The 14,299-nt window shown below is 36.5% G+C and overlaps 1 protein-coding gene across 1 annotated transcript; it reads left to right on the top strand.

Moving 5' to 3' along the window:
• Positions 1 to 720: 720 nt before the first annotated feature.
• LOC121382935 lies at positions 721 to 1,539 on the top strand. The gene has a single exon (XM_041512620.1). The coding sequence runs from the start codon at positions 721 to 723 to the stop codon at positions 1,537 to 1,539; it is 819 nt and encodes a 272-aa protein (XP_041368554.1).
• Positions 1,540 to 14,299: the final 12,760 nt, after the last annotated feature.

Raw genomic sequence — 14,299 nt, forward strand, 5'->3', positions numbered from 1 at the left:
TATAACTATTCCTAGTACTCGCAGTATATTGAATCAATTTTGCCAATAGATTATTTATTTGTTCAGTAACACTCCGTACACCTGCATGTCATTGATCGATGACTGATTACCAATAGAAGACGTCACGCGTACACATTACACCAGTGGATATATTTCTTTTTTTACTGGGCCAGACAATCAAACGTGGGTTACCAAGGTAGAACGGCAACGAAGTATTTCACTCGAAACATTCGGTGGTGGTCTGGCCTCAGATTACAGTTATCTTCCCATTTGGTTGTCCAAAATCCGGAAGTTTCACCGCGCAAGTAGTCTGCTGTTTGACTGTGATTATTTCATGGCAGACAGCTATGAAGTGGCAACTGTTTGACTGAAGTGACAGGGGATAGCATGTAGTTTGTAAACATGTGTAACTTGTTGACATTGAAGACTTGTTTGTGGTAATTCCGGCCCATGCAAAAGTAGTGCTTTTTGTGTAAAATGGGTGTACTCCGGCCTGGTTTAGAGGGTGTGTCTGTTTAAACCAATATGCTGGGAGAAAGAGCTGGACAACAGGGGTTGTCCTTTTCAGGGTATGTGTCCCCCGTGCAGGCAAAGGTACATACAAAACTTCACGGGCCTGCTGATATTAATAAAAATGTTATAGCCACTAAGGCTATATAGAAACATATAGCGAAATTAATTGTGGTCTGAGGCCGTCTCTCACACATAACACAGCTAAAAATGGCCTCAGCTGCAAAATCAGTTAAACTTTCGGATACTAAAGAGTCGAAAGACGAACCGTCAAACATGTTTAGTGCACCAAGCGCCACCAGCGATGTCGTCCTACTGGTGGAGTACAAGCCAATACATGTCAACAAAGCAATTCTGTCCTTGGCTTCACCTGTATCCGCCGCCATGTTTGAAGACAACTTCAAGGAGAAACACGCAGCAGAGATCCCACTTCCGGACAAGAAGTATAAAGATTTCATTGAGTTCCTTCTCTGCTTATATCCAAACACAGCTAAACCTGTCGACCAATATAATATCAACATTGTGCTGCCCTTGGCAGACGAGTACCAAGTGGAGAATCTAAAGAGGAGATCAGAGGCTATGATCTTAGTTTTATTTAAAATAAAACGTAAACACATTTCTACAAGCGAACTGGTGAACTTCCTGTTCCTGTCGGACAAATATGCTTTCAAACATGCACTATCAGAAGTCATCAACCTAGCAGGAGAGCGCTGTCCTACCGACCTATTTCAGATAGCAGACTTCGACAGAGTTAGCTCAGATATCAAATTCAGTATACTAAAACGTTATCTCACTAGTTTTGTAGACCCAGCTAAAAGAATATTACGTGAAGTGCAGAGTGTATGTGATTGTGCAGAAGGAGCCCTCCTAGGAACAATCAAACGCCGGGAAGCCTGTATTCATACTCGTAGAAGATGCCAACATTGCGAACAGTGTGATTTATGTCTGTCACACGTAGAAAGGTCTTTGAAACCAGTGCTGGAGTTCTATAAATGTAGTAAAAGTAATTTGGCTGAATTACTTAAGTAAGAGATAAGAAATCATTTTACAATAAGATTGTTAGTGTTCGGTCCGAATATTCGCTAATTTGCTATTTGAAATATTCAACTAGTATTTTCAAGTATTCGAGTATCTGGTTTTTAAAGATCTTACAGCCAAAATGACTAGCTGAAATGGATAATGCGTTTTCTTTTAATTCTAAGATCGGTCCTGCATGCTGGCCATATGTATTCAGTCGGTAACACAAAGCATGTATCGAGTTTCTTTATAGACTGTTAGTAGTGACGTCTGAAGTGGGTGGATGAAGTTTATAAAAAAAGAGCTATTTTCCATAACACGGGAATGGAGTTCATCTGCATTAATCAATATGTCGCTTTCAAATCCTATAAACACGAATTAAAACAAAAACTCTGCGATCAATTCATTCAACAGTGGTTATTCAGATATTACAAACTCTTCAAGGGACTAATTTTATATATTATTCGAAATAAAATTTTACTTCAAAACCTATTTGACGAGATTGTAGTACCAAAATAGATACTTGTTCACCGGTTCGGAAAGAAACGCGTTGGGGCATCTTGACCCATAGTGGCCAGATATTTATCTCAGCGTGACACAACTTTAATAAAAGATCATTCATATCAGTTAAAGGGGAAGTCGTACGGTGTTAGTGAACAGTTTCTGTACGTGATCGAAGAACGCCGGAAAAAAAATCTATCCTGTGGCTAAGAGACTAAGACAAGCTGAGCACAAGACAAAACTGGTCCGTGACAAATTGTTTGTAAATGGGAAACCCTATGATGAAAACACACACGTCGATCAGCGTACTTATCGTGATGTGGTACAGAACACGAAGTCAACTACGACCCAACCAGACCCAAGCGCGTGATACCAGACCGTCAACGAGACGTTCGCGTTTCCTCGACACCAACAGTTACTGTCAATACGCAACACCATCCCAGATACTAGACCGTCAACGAAACGTTCGCGTGTGTCCTCGTCACGAACAGTTACTGTCAACACGCACCACCATCCCAGATACTAGATGTAACGAAACGTTCGCGTGTGTCCTCGTCACGAACAGTTACTGTCAACACGCACCACCATCCCAGGTACTAGACAGTCAACGAAACGTTCGCGTGTGTCCTCGTCACGAACAGTTACTGTCAATACGCAACACCATCCCAGATACTAGACCGTCAACGAAACGTTCGCGTGTCTTCTCGTCACGAACAGTTACTGTCAACACGCACCACCATCTCAGATACTAGACCGTCAACGAAACGTTCGCGTGTTTCCTCGTCACCAACAGTTACTGTCGACACGCAACACCATCCCAGATACTAGACCGTCAACGAAACGTTCGCGTGTGTCCTCGACACCAACAGTTACTGTCAACACACACCACCATCCCAGATACTAGACCGTCAACTATACGTTCGCGTGTGTCCTCGACACCAATAGTTACTGTCAACACGCACCACCATCCCAGATACTAGATGTAACGAAACGTTCGCGTGTGTCCTCGTCACCAACAGTTACTATTGACACGCACCACCATCCCAGGTACTAGACCGTCAACGAAACGTTCGTGTGTGTCCTCGAAACCAACAGTTACTGTCAATACGCAACACCATCCCAGATACTAGATGTAACAAAACGTTCGCGTGTGTCCTCGTCACGAACAGTTACTGCCGACACGCACCACCATCCCAGATACTAGATGTAACGAAACGTTCGCGTGTGTCCTCGACAACAACAGTTACTGTCGACAAGCACCACCATCCCAGATACTAGACCGTCAACGAAACGTTCGCGTGTGTCCTCGTCACCAACAGTTACTGTCGACACGCACCACCATCCCATACCACGTGATGCGAACGAACCCATATAAAAGACTGCATAGAACAGGTCGGAGAATGTGAATGACTTACTACACTACATTGCTTGGAACGTGCACGGGGGCTTCCGTGAAAAACTTTGTGACGATAATTTAAAAAATCATCTTTTGTTATACGACCTAGTTAATCTAGCAGAATGTTGGCTGGAAAACGATTATGAGCTAGTAATTGATGGTTACGAATGTTTTGTGTTTGCTATGAAACGCCAAAAGTGAAAATTGATAAGCTTCTTAGTAAACACAGTGATGATACATTTATTGCCTGTGTTTACCTACCCCCCCCCCCGAAAAAAAAAATCGTCATACTACAAATTATACGAAATCGATATTTACCAGGAGCTACATAACAGAAAGAAAGAAGTGTTTTATTTAACGACGCACTCAACACATTTTATTTACGGTTATATGGCGTCAGACATATGGTTAAGGACCACACAGATTTTGAGAGGAAACCCGCTGTCGCCATTACATGGGCTACTCTTCCGATTGGCAGCAAGGGATCTTTTATTTGCGCTTCCCACAAGCAGGATAGCACAAACCATGGCCTTTGTTGTACCAGTTATGGATCACTGGTCGGTGCAAGAGGTTTACACCTACCCATTGAGCCTTGCGGAGCACTCACTCAGGGTTTGGAGTCGGCATCTGGATTAAAAATCCCATGCCTCGACTGGGATCCGAACCCAGTACCTATCAACCTGTAGACCGATGGCCTGCCACGACGCCACCGAGGCCGGTCTACATAACAGTGTCGAATTGTATTCAGGCTTGGGCGATGTATTTTTAATTGGCGATTTCAACAGTAGAACCGCAGACAAAATATGACTATATAAAATTTGATAATTTTGACATTACTGTTTTTGCCCCCACTTTTAAGATATTTTGCTTTATATTTCCTTTATAATAGTGTAAAAGTGTGTAAATATAAAAGTGTGCCCCCCCCCCCCCCCCACACACACACACTTTTTGGCACCTTCCTACGCTACTGCTACGTGTTAACATTGATTTACTGAATGCTTGTTTACCTGTAGATATCGAGGATTCACAACAGTGCGTGGATGACATTATTGATAGTTTTACTGATACTCAGCAATTCGTTGTTGTGAAACATAAAAGTAGAGAGAAATCTTACGTTGGTAACAGTATACTAAAATCGACAAACTATGGTTCACGCATGATTGTAGGGTGTTGTATAACCGATATATGAATTCCTTGCGTGCATTCAACAAGCATAAGTTGCTCCTGAAGGTTACAAGGTGCCTTCGTTCCATTTATGTGGAAATCGAAAGAAAAATATCTTACAAGATTAAGGCACGCATGTGGTATCTTAAATGCTGATTTATATCGCTGTGGATTAGTTACAGATCCATCCTGCAAATGTGGGTATCATTATGAGAGCAGCTTCCGTTACTTCTATTAGACTCTTTTAAGTACATTTGTTCCAATAAACCTCCAGTTAGTACTAAACGGAAGAACCACATTAAGTGACGAATCAAACAAGCAAATATTTCATTATGTTCAAAAATACATTAAACAAACAGAAAGATTCATTAAATAAAATATGGTTTAATAAATGATTAGATAAATAAATTATGGCTCGATAAAAGTATATCAAAATGTGCGGAACTATTCCTCGTCAAAGCCGCGCCGTCTGATTAGAAAGATAAAACTACTATAGTTTCCCCATTTTTCTTTTCTTTAGCACTTTATTCACACTACAAATCTATTTTGCTTGATATTGTATGTATTAACTTTGTAGTGAATATTTATTGTAGTCTTTTATCGGATTCACTTTTATCTGCACTGTTAATTTGTCTTGCTTAATGTTTTGAGTATTTACTTTGTTTCAAATATTTGTAGTAATAGTAGTCGCCTATAATGTTATAATATTTGTAATTAGGAGAGGGCATCGTAAGTTGGATAACATGTACCCAGTCTCCTTTGTATATAATATGCAATATAATATGTTTGAAACAATAAGTGTGATGAAAATCATAAATCACTGCATGGATGTAAACATGATTATACGAAAATGGAATTAAAACTGAAAAAGCAATACAAGTTATGTTAGCCCCCCCCCCCCCCCCCCCCCGATTATAAGTAAAATATAGAATATATATATACTAATTAATCTAATTTAAGTAAAACATTTTTCAAAGATTAACAAATTGTGACATGTTTAATGAAATAATACAGTCAATATTTATTGCATATTTATATTATAGATAATTATATATTTATATATATATCATTTTATAATGTTTAAAAATCGAACTAACACGTTTCCTTGCAAGTTTTTTTTTTTATCAGTTTGTCAACAAATATATCTAGTTTTAAAGTGTTGTTTTATTTAACGACACCATTAGAGCACATTGATTTATTAATCATCAGCTGTTGGATGTCAAACAGTTAGTAATTTCAACATATAAATATAATCTTACAAAGGAAAACCAATTAGATTTCTTACGTAAATATAACCCTAGACAACTTTATAAGTGCTTGACAATAAATAGTATAATAAATAAGCTACAAGGACCAGACTTATTTTTTAGGCAATGAAACGAAACTTGTTGAGGAATAGGTTTTGACTATGCATTAATTAAATTAGAGATACCCAGCACATAAAGGTGTAGGTCCCGGGTATTGTGGATGTTTATGTGACAAATACAAATTATTTCACAAGGTACCTATATTTGATAATAACTGGTATTGAGTTTGTTAATTCTATTTATTACCTGAGCTATTTTTTTCTCTCTAAAATCCTTTATTTTCGACACACGTGTACTGTATAAATACGATTTAAACCACTTACGCACTGTTCTGGGTATTGCTATAACTTTGTTATTTAATCACGTTGATAGATAACTTTCAAAAACAAAAGTTCTCTTTATTATGCTAAAAAAATCTATAATGAATTGCATTAAAATGACATTTTGTTATAAAATTTAACACCAAAAACACAGCTGTAAACGCACTCTTTAAACTACATGACGTCATTGTGTGTTTGCCAAATCGTGAGAAATTATGATTTTTATTTTCCCAGAGAGTAAAGTGGGTATGGCGCCATACACAAATATTTTTGCAGATTTTATTATTTTAAGTTAACCTTTTGACAAAGTTAATGACTATATCATTACTGTATGATTTTCATAACCCTAACGTTAACCCTAATTCATTTTCTTTCTTGGGAAGGCCCCCATACCCCCTATCGACTATGCGGTTGCATATTCAATTTTATAGCGCCATACCCCCAAAAATTATTTCTGGTAGAAACACTGGCTGGGGTAATAAAAGTGTATAAAAAATTGTGTGCACACATACTATAAGGCTTGTGCTTGTACACTGATTAGGCACACATACTATAAGGCTTGTGCTTGTACACTGATTAGGCACACATACTATAAGGCTTGTGCTTGTACACTGATTAGGCACACATACTATAATTCTTGTGCTTGTACACTGATTAGGCACACAGTTGGATATTGTTTGTATTGTTTTTACCTGTGAAGTAAGTGCGAGTGTACTAGTATTTGACATAAACAATTTAAGATATTGTTTGTAGACTACAATATTTTTTAGTGAAGCGTTGGAGGATTTTTAAAAGTACAAAATTCATTATCTGTATTTTTTTAGACTCAGTCTGTTGACTTCTTTAACTAATTAGTGAAAGTATTGGTAGATGATTGAACTCAGTCTTTTAAGGTCATCACGTGACTTGTTAAATACATTGAGTAGAATATATTGTTAGTTATTTAGTCCTAGAAAAATTTAGTGTTAGTATATAGCTATTATTGATTATATAATTACTAAAGGAGACGTATACATATACATTAAGCAAATTGTCAACCTGTTAAAATATATTAGTTATTAATAAACGTTGATAAAAAATGGAAGCTAATATGGGGTGAACAAAACTTTAATCTATTAGGAGTACAATTTTCTGTCAGTCTTGAAGAAATCACTGTTAATAACTTTCAACAAAAGGTTCTTGAAATGAAAAAGTTAATAAAACATTGGTTATCAAGAACGTTAACTGTTTTAGGTCGAATTACTGTTGTTAAAACTCTAATAGTACCAAAAATAACTCATTTACTTATTTCACTACCAAACCCACCAGATATTATAACAAAACAAATAAATAAATTATTATATAATTTCATTTGGCAAAATAAACCTTAAAAAATTAAACGAGAAATATTGATACAAGATTATAGTAAAGGAGGCATTAAAATGTTACATTTTTCACTTCAGATTCAAAATGGGTAACTTTATTCCAGGCAGTAACAACATTAAAGACAGAAGAAATGTTTAATTTTGGAGTAAATTTTATTCAAAGAAAACAAAAACAAATACAAAATATATTCTGGAAAACTGTATTACAAAAAGCTGGATAAGGATTCAACAAAAACAAACTTGGGAAAATAACGATGAAATAATGAGTACAAATATTTGGTTAAATAGTTATATAATTAAGGATCACAAACCTAAATTGTACAAACATTATGTTGAAAAAATTATTATTTTTATACAAGATTTACTTTGTGAGAATGGACAGTTTATGAACTTCGACACATGTAAAGTAAAATATAACATTAAATCAAATTTCTTAGAATATGCAACTTTAATAAAAGCTATTAAAACTGTTATAGACAATAAAACAAATTGATAACCAACTATTTGTACCTATGAATAATCCAATTTTCCCTTTTAATTTAAGAATATTTTTGAAAGATAAAAAAGAAAATAAAGCAATATATAAATTGTTGAACAAGAATAATGCAGTTCCCACTTCACAAAGTAAATACTCTGAATTAGGTTATTATTTTTCTGCACAGAAGTGGAAACACTATTCTAGCTTACCATTTAGAGTTTTAAAAGACTCTTCCTTATTGTGGTTTCAGTATAAAATCGTACGTAGAATATTAACAACAATTTTTTTATTTTATTTAAAATTAAATATGTAGACACAGATATGTGCAATTTCTGTAATGTTCAACCAGAAACATTGGAACACTTATTTTACGAATGTGCATATGTTAATGAAGTTTGGAAAACTGTTGAACTGTGGACACAGGCGAAAGGTACACATATTATATTTGACAAAAATACAGTTTTGTTTGGAATTGCTGATGACAAAGATATATTTAACTGGCTAATTATTAATGTAAAATACTATATATATATAGAATGAAAATTCAAAATACCAAATTATGTATTGAAGCGCTTAAAAATATACTAAATGACAAATTGCATATTGAATTTTTTTTTATATATATAAAAACTGTCTTTTTAAAGAATTTTATGAAACCTGAGGACCATGGCTAGCCTTTAAAAAAAAAAAAATGAATGGTTCTAGTGTGGAAAGCTTTTCTCTGTTATTCTGTTTTCTTCTTCTTCTTCTTGTCTTTCTAGTTCCTACCATTTTCCCCCTTCACTTTTTACTAATTAGTTTTACTTGGTTAATTTCCCCACTAAAGGTACCTGTGTGTGTATATGTATGTATATGTATGTATTTTTTATTTTTTTTAAATTAATTGTTTTTTTAAAAATCTATTTTTGGTTTCTATTGATTGTGTGTGTGTGTGTGTGTGTGTGTGTGTACACTGTGTACGACTATGTTTCTGTAGGTAATGAATTCGGGGCCCCAACTCTGACATTACAGATGTGTTCTGGGACAATAAAAAAAAACCAAAAAAAAAACGTTGATGAAGTTGAACATTTGTTGGTGATCTTTTGCCTTCATTAGTATAGGGACCATCTGGTTGAAAGTACAATGTATTATTTATCACTAATTAAGCAAAGGATATTTGACCTAGCATTGCAGAATCTTTACCATCAGTTAAATGCATTTGTGAAATGCAGCATATTGTATAGATACTTGGTCGAAGACTTACATATACAAATGTACAACAATACTTGGTCAAATCTATACCTGATATTTATAAAGCCTGTAATATGAAATTGAGGCTGGCTTCACATATTTTAGCAATAGATAAAGAATTGATTGTCCAAGCTGTCTGTCAGCTGTAAAATATTCTTTCGAAACAGAGTTGCATTTCTATAAAAATGAATTAAAGTAATTTGGCTGAATTACTTAATTAAGAGATAACAAATCGTTTACAATAATAAGATTATTAGTGTTCGGTCCGAATATTCGCTAATTTGCTGTTCGAAATATTCGACTAGTATTTTCAAGTACTCGATATCTGCTGGCCATATGTATTCAGTCGGTAACACAAAGCATGTATCGAGTTTCCTTATAGACTGTTAGTAGTGACGTCTGAAGCGGGTGGATGAAGTTTATAAAACAGGAGCTATTTTCTCCCATTCCCAGCCAAGCAAGACCGGCACATTCCATGACGTCAGCCCATGTGGAATACATATTTTTCTCACCCCTACATAGGCAAGATAGAAATAGCCCATGTGGAAAAGCCATGTAAGAATAAAAGAATCCTTCATATGTGTCCATGTGGGACAGGGCTATTCCATCCGAGGGTACATAATTTGTTGTCAGTGACGAGGCTTGCCGAGTCCCTAACATTAAGTTATGTACCCGAGGGTGGAATAGCCCTGTCCCACATGGATACATAATGGAGGATTCTTTTTCTTTATTAATTATATTAGAGATGCGCATCAAAATTTTAAAGGCCCACTATTTAATTTTTGGATGTAAATTTCAAAATTGTCCGCTAATGTTTTTTCTGTCCCGGGACAAGCCCCTGGCTATCCAGAGACAGGCCCCGGGACGGACATGCTCGAAACTCTAGTGGTATATGAGCATGTAAAAATTATTCGCACTCGCGCAAAATTGCTATTGATTTTTTTTTTGAACATTATTAACGCACCTGAATGTGTTTGAAGAAAATCTTGTGATTAAAACATTGTACCTTTTACTAACTATGGCTTTCAAGTGAAATTACGGTAAGATATGCTACGTTTATTATATACGAAGCCAAAACAAGGGTGCGACAAGTGACTCGTCGACCTTAGTATAGATTTCTAACAGTTGTGAACGTTATATTCATAATTAAGTGTTTGATGTGTCACTACATCGCAATATAATACAAGTTATCATAAATAATCAATTAATATTTTATTAAATTAATTAAAAACACGTATTTGTCATTACGGCATGTGATCAGCTTACACTCGAAATAAAAATGTATTAATGAAGAAAGTAGTATCTGTGGAATGTCGTGTCAGCCAATCAGAAAGAAATGTACTCTTACAACAGCCAGTCGTTAAACGACAATGCCAGGAGGACATACGATTTAGTTATGACATACGAGGAAAATCGTACACTAAATATGACCCTCGTTATGCTGTACCTCGTAGGTAATAAATACTTGTTCATCGGTTCGGAAAGAAACGCGTTGTGGTATCTCGACCTATCGTGGCGAGATTATTATTAAATTTTACTTCGAAAACTATCATCATCATCATCATCATCATCATCATCATCATCATCATCATCATCTTCTTCATAAAAATTTTCTTCTTTTCATAATCGTTGTCATCACCAACATTTTATTTAACTTGGTTACGATCAGCCGTTGCTGGAACTTATAAATAGACAGTTGAGTTGTAATTTGTAGGAAGAAGTAGCGGGATCTAGCTTAGTCCGTAGTGCGCCCGCCTGAGGTGAAACCATTATCTGAGTGGGGTTTCCCAACCAGTGCCCTATAACTATAACTATATAACTACATTTGTATATAACTATATATAACTATAGTGGGTTTCCCCCGTCCCAACCAGTGCCCTATAACTATAACTATATAACTACATTTGTATATAACTATATATAACTATATATATATATATATATATATATATATATATATATATATAACTATATATATATATATATATATATATATATATATATATATATATATATATATATAACTATAGTGGGTTTCCTCTGATGACAATATTTGAAATCTAGTAGCAGATGATTAATTAATCACTGTGCACTAGTGGTGTCTTTAAACACAACAAATTATAATTTTCAGTAAGAAGAAAACAAAAAGTGTTTTATTTAACGGCGCATTCAACACATTTCAATTGTAGTTATATTGCGTCGAACATATGGTTGAGGCCAACAGAGATAATTAAAGAGGAAACCCACCGCCACTACACCATGGGCTACTCTTTTCGATTAATTAGCAGCAAGAGATCTTTTATATGCATTATCCCACAGTACATACCACGGCCTTTGTTACACCAGTTGTGGTGCACTGGCTGGATAAAGAAATAGCCCAATGGGCCCACCGACGGGAATCGATCCTACACCGAGTTCACATCAGACGAGCGCTTTACCACTGGACTACATCCGGTATCACGAAATAGAATCGCCCACTCAAAAGTTTCTCCCCACCGGCGAATCTATTTCGAAACAAATCCTTACCCCTTGAAATAGAATCGCCACGACCCACGAAATAAAACCTCCCCTAACCCTAACCCCTCTGCGGGGGCGATTTTATTTCGATTTTTTAGTGTGTGTGTGGGGATATATTTCGCAACAGCGGCCCCTGCTGAAGATAGCATCAGATTCTAAGGTCTCTGTATTTACAAACACATTATCACTGTAATGATTGCTATATTTTTTTACTCATAAATTAAATGTGGGTGTGGCATGCTTCCATCGTGGGAAAAACGTCTAACTTGGCCAGAGAGGGAGGTTCAAATTAAATGTAAGATTTCAGAAGCTTTACATGTGTACTTATTATATCCGTTTTATTCGACAATATTAAACTATCGACAATGGGAACGAACTGACTTGGTGAAAGGGAACCTATTATGAATTATGGTCATAACTGGTGTTCTCAAAAGAGTTATGCCCCTTCCATTCCTCGAACATCTTGAATATCGCACCCCGGCCTCGATGTGTCGTGATTGAACCATCGGACATAGGCTAGGCTAGTAGGTTCAGGGTTCGTAGTCCGGTACCGGCTCCCACCCAGGGCGAGTTTTAACGACTCGATGGGTAGGTGTAAGACCACCCTTTTCTCTATCACTAACCACTAGCAACTAAAAACTAACCTACTGTCCTGGACAAACAGCCCAGATAGCTGAGGTGTGTGCCCAGGACAACGTGCTTGAACCTTAATAGGATATAAGTACGAAAATAAGTTAAAATAAAATGAAATGAATACTGCATAAACAGAACAGTGTAGGGATGTAGGTAGTCGGATAAATGTGCCGTTTTAAACTCATTTGACGGCAGATTAGCTGGGAGAGACAGTCCATTTTAAACTCATTTGACGGCAGATTAGCTGGGAGAGACAGTCCATTTTAAACTCATTTGACGGCAGATTAGCTGGGAGAGACAGTCCATTTTAAAGTTTTGTTTTGTTTAACGACACCACTTCAGCTATTGAATGTCAAACATTCGGTAATTGCGACATATAGTCTTAGAGAGGAAACCCGCTACATTTTTCCATTAGTAGCAAAGGATCTTTTATATGCATTATCCCACAGACAAGATAGCACATACCACGGCCTTTGATATACCAGTCGTGGTGCACAACACATGGACTAATTTTACTGTGTCTACTCAGTGCTATACATATCTCTAGTCACATGGCAGGAGCAGGTATCCCCTCCCCTCCTCCATGAGGTCGAAAATATGCGAGTTTATGTCCTACTTTATATATAATATATAAAGATAAAAATATGGCTTATTCCCCCCCCCCCCCCCCCCCCCCCCCACCCCCACTAGAGACCGTGTCCGTCCATTATAGATTGTATCCTCCACCTCATTCGGGCCTTCTTGTTACTTTGGTTTCTAACAATTTATTTTCGCATTTTAAGGATACTCGAAAGATCAGCTTCATTTATTTTACCCGGTTTTCATGGCGATAACATTGTCATTTTGATAGCACTTCTGATGGTGACGTTACAACGATTAACGCCGCTGAAACATGCAGAGTAAAGGCAGTTTTCTGTATGCACCGTTTTGGCGTGACGCGGGCGTTGCACGAAAAAAAGAACACATTCAAAATTGATTTTAAATGTGTATCAAAAGCAGTATTTCAAAAACCGCGTATACTGTAAACGAGCCTAACTGAATAAAACATTTTTGTTTTTGACATTGTCATAACTTCCTGTGGACTCTTCCTCGTGCAGAGATTGGAACATGACCATCATAAAGCTTTAACCGATCTATAAAATCGCCTCTTTCTCCTTTCTCATGGTACAGCCCTATTTACTTGTTTTCTGACTGATACCACCTCTCATCTTGTGTCAACATCTTGCTGTCACCTCAACATCCCAGTCCTTGTCTCTGCTACACACGTGCTGCTGATTTAATCTAGGATAATTACCGTTATACGGATTATTAACTTTTACTACTAATGAAAAATCAAACGTTCGGGAATATATACAGATGGAAAGAAATAAGCGAACACATTGTATTTTAGACCAAATACTAGAGAAGTTATTATTTGCCTGGTAGGTTTATACCGCGTTTTCACCAGTTACTTTTTAAAAATACAATTATACTTTATAGGTGGTGATTATACAAAAATTGCTTCCCTCATGTTCCCCAGGGACAGCTTTGATATATGAAATTGGCTGGGTTTTAATGTCTGGGAAACTCCAGTGTAGATAGAGACGTAACTGTTCCCTCCCCACTCAGCCCCCCCCCCCCCCCCTCCCGATATAGACATGTGCATATGTTATGATAATTGGTGAAAGTTTATGTACTCGTTTTAAACCATTAATGAGACAGACTACTCGAACAATTCTTAATATAACATTAAGACCATTGATTGTGTAGTGCAGTGTATCACAATATGATGAAGGTTCTCAAAACCAACATAACCGCTAAGCCTTCCCGTGGGATTTTTTTGCTGGAATATCCTGTAATACTAGGCACAAATTACCAACTGC

Source organism: Gigantopelta aegis, chromosome 10 (genome assembly GCF_016097555.1).
Source record: "Gigantopelta aegis isolate Gae_Host chromosome 10, Gae_host_genome, whole genome shotgun sequence".
In the NCBI taxonomy this organism is placed as follows: Eukaryota; Metazoa; Mollusca; class Gastropoda; order Neomphalida; family Peltospiridae; genus Gigantopelta; species Gigantopelta aegis.

Bases quoted from the DNA above. Each gene is read 5' to 3' on its own strand.
- LOC121382935 (XM_041512620.1), top strand. From the start codon at position 721: ATGGCCTCAGCTGCAAAATCAGTTAAACTTTCGGATACTAAAGAGTCG.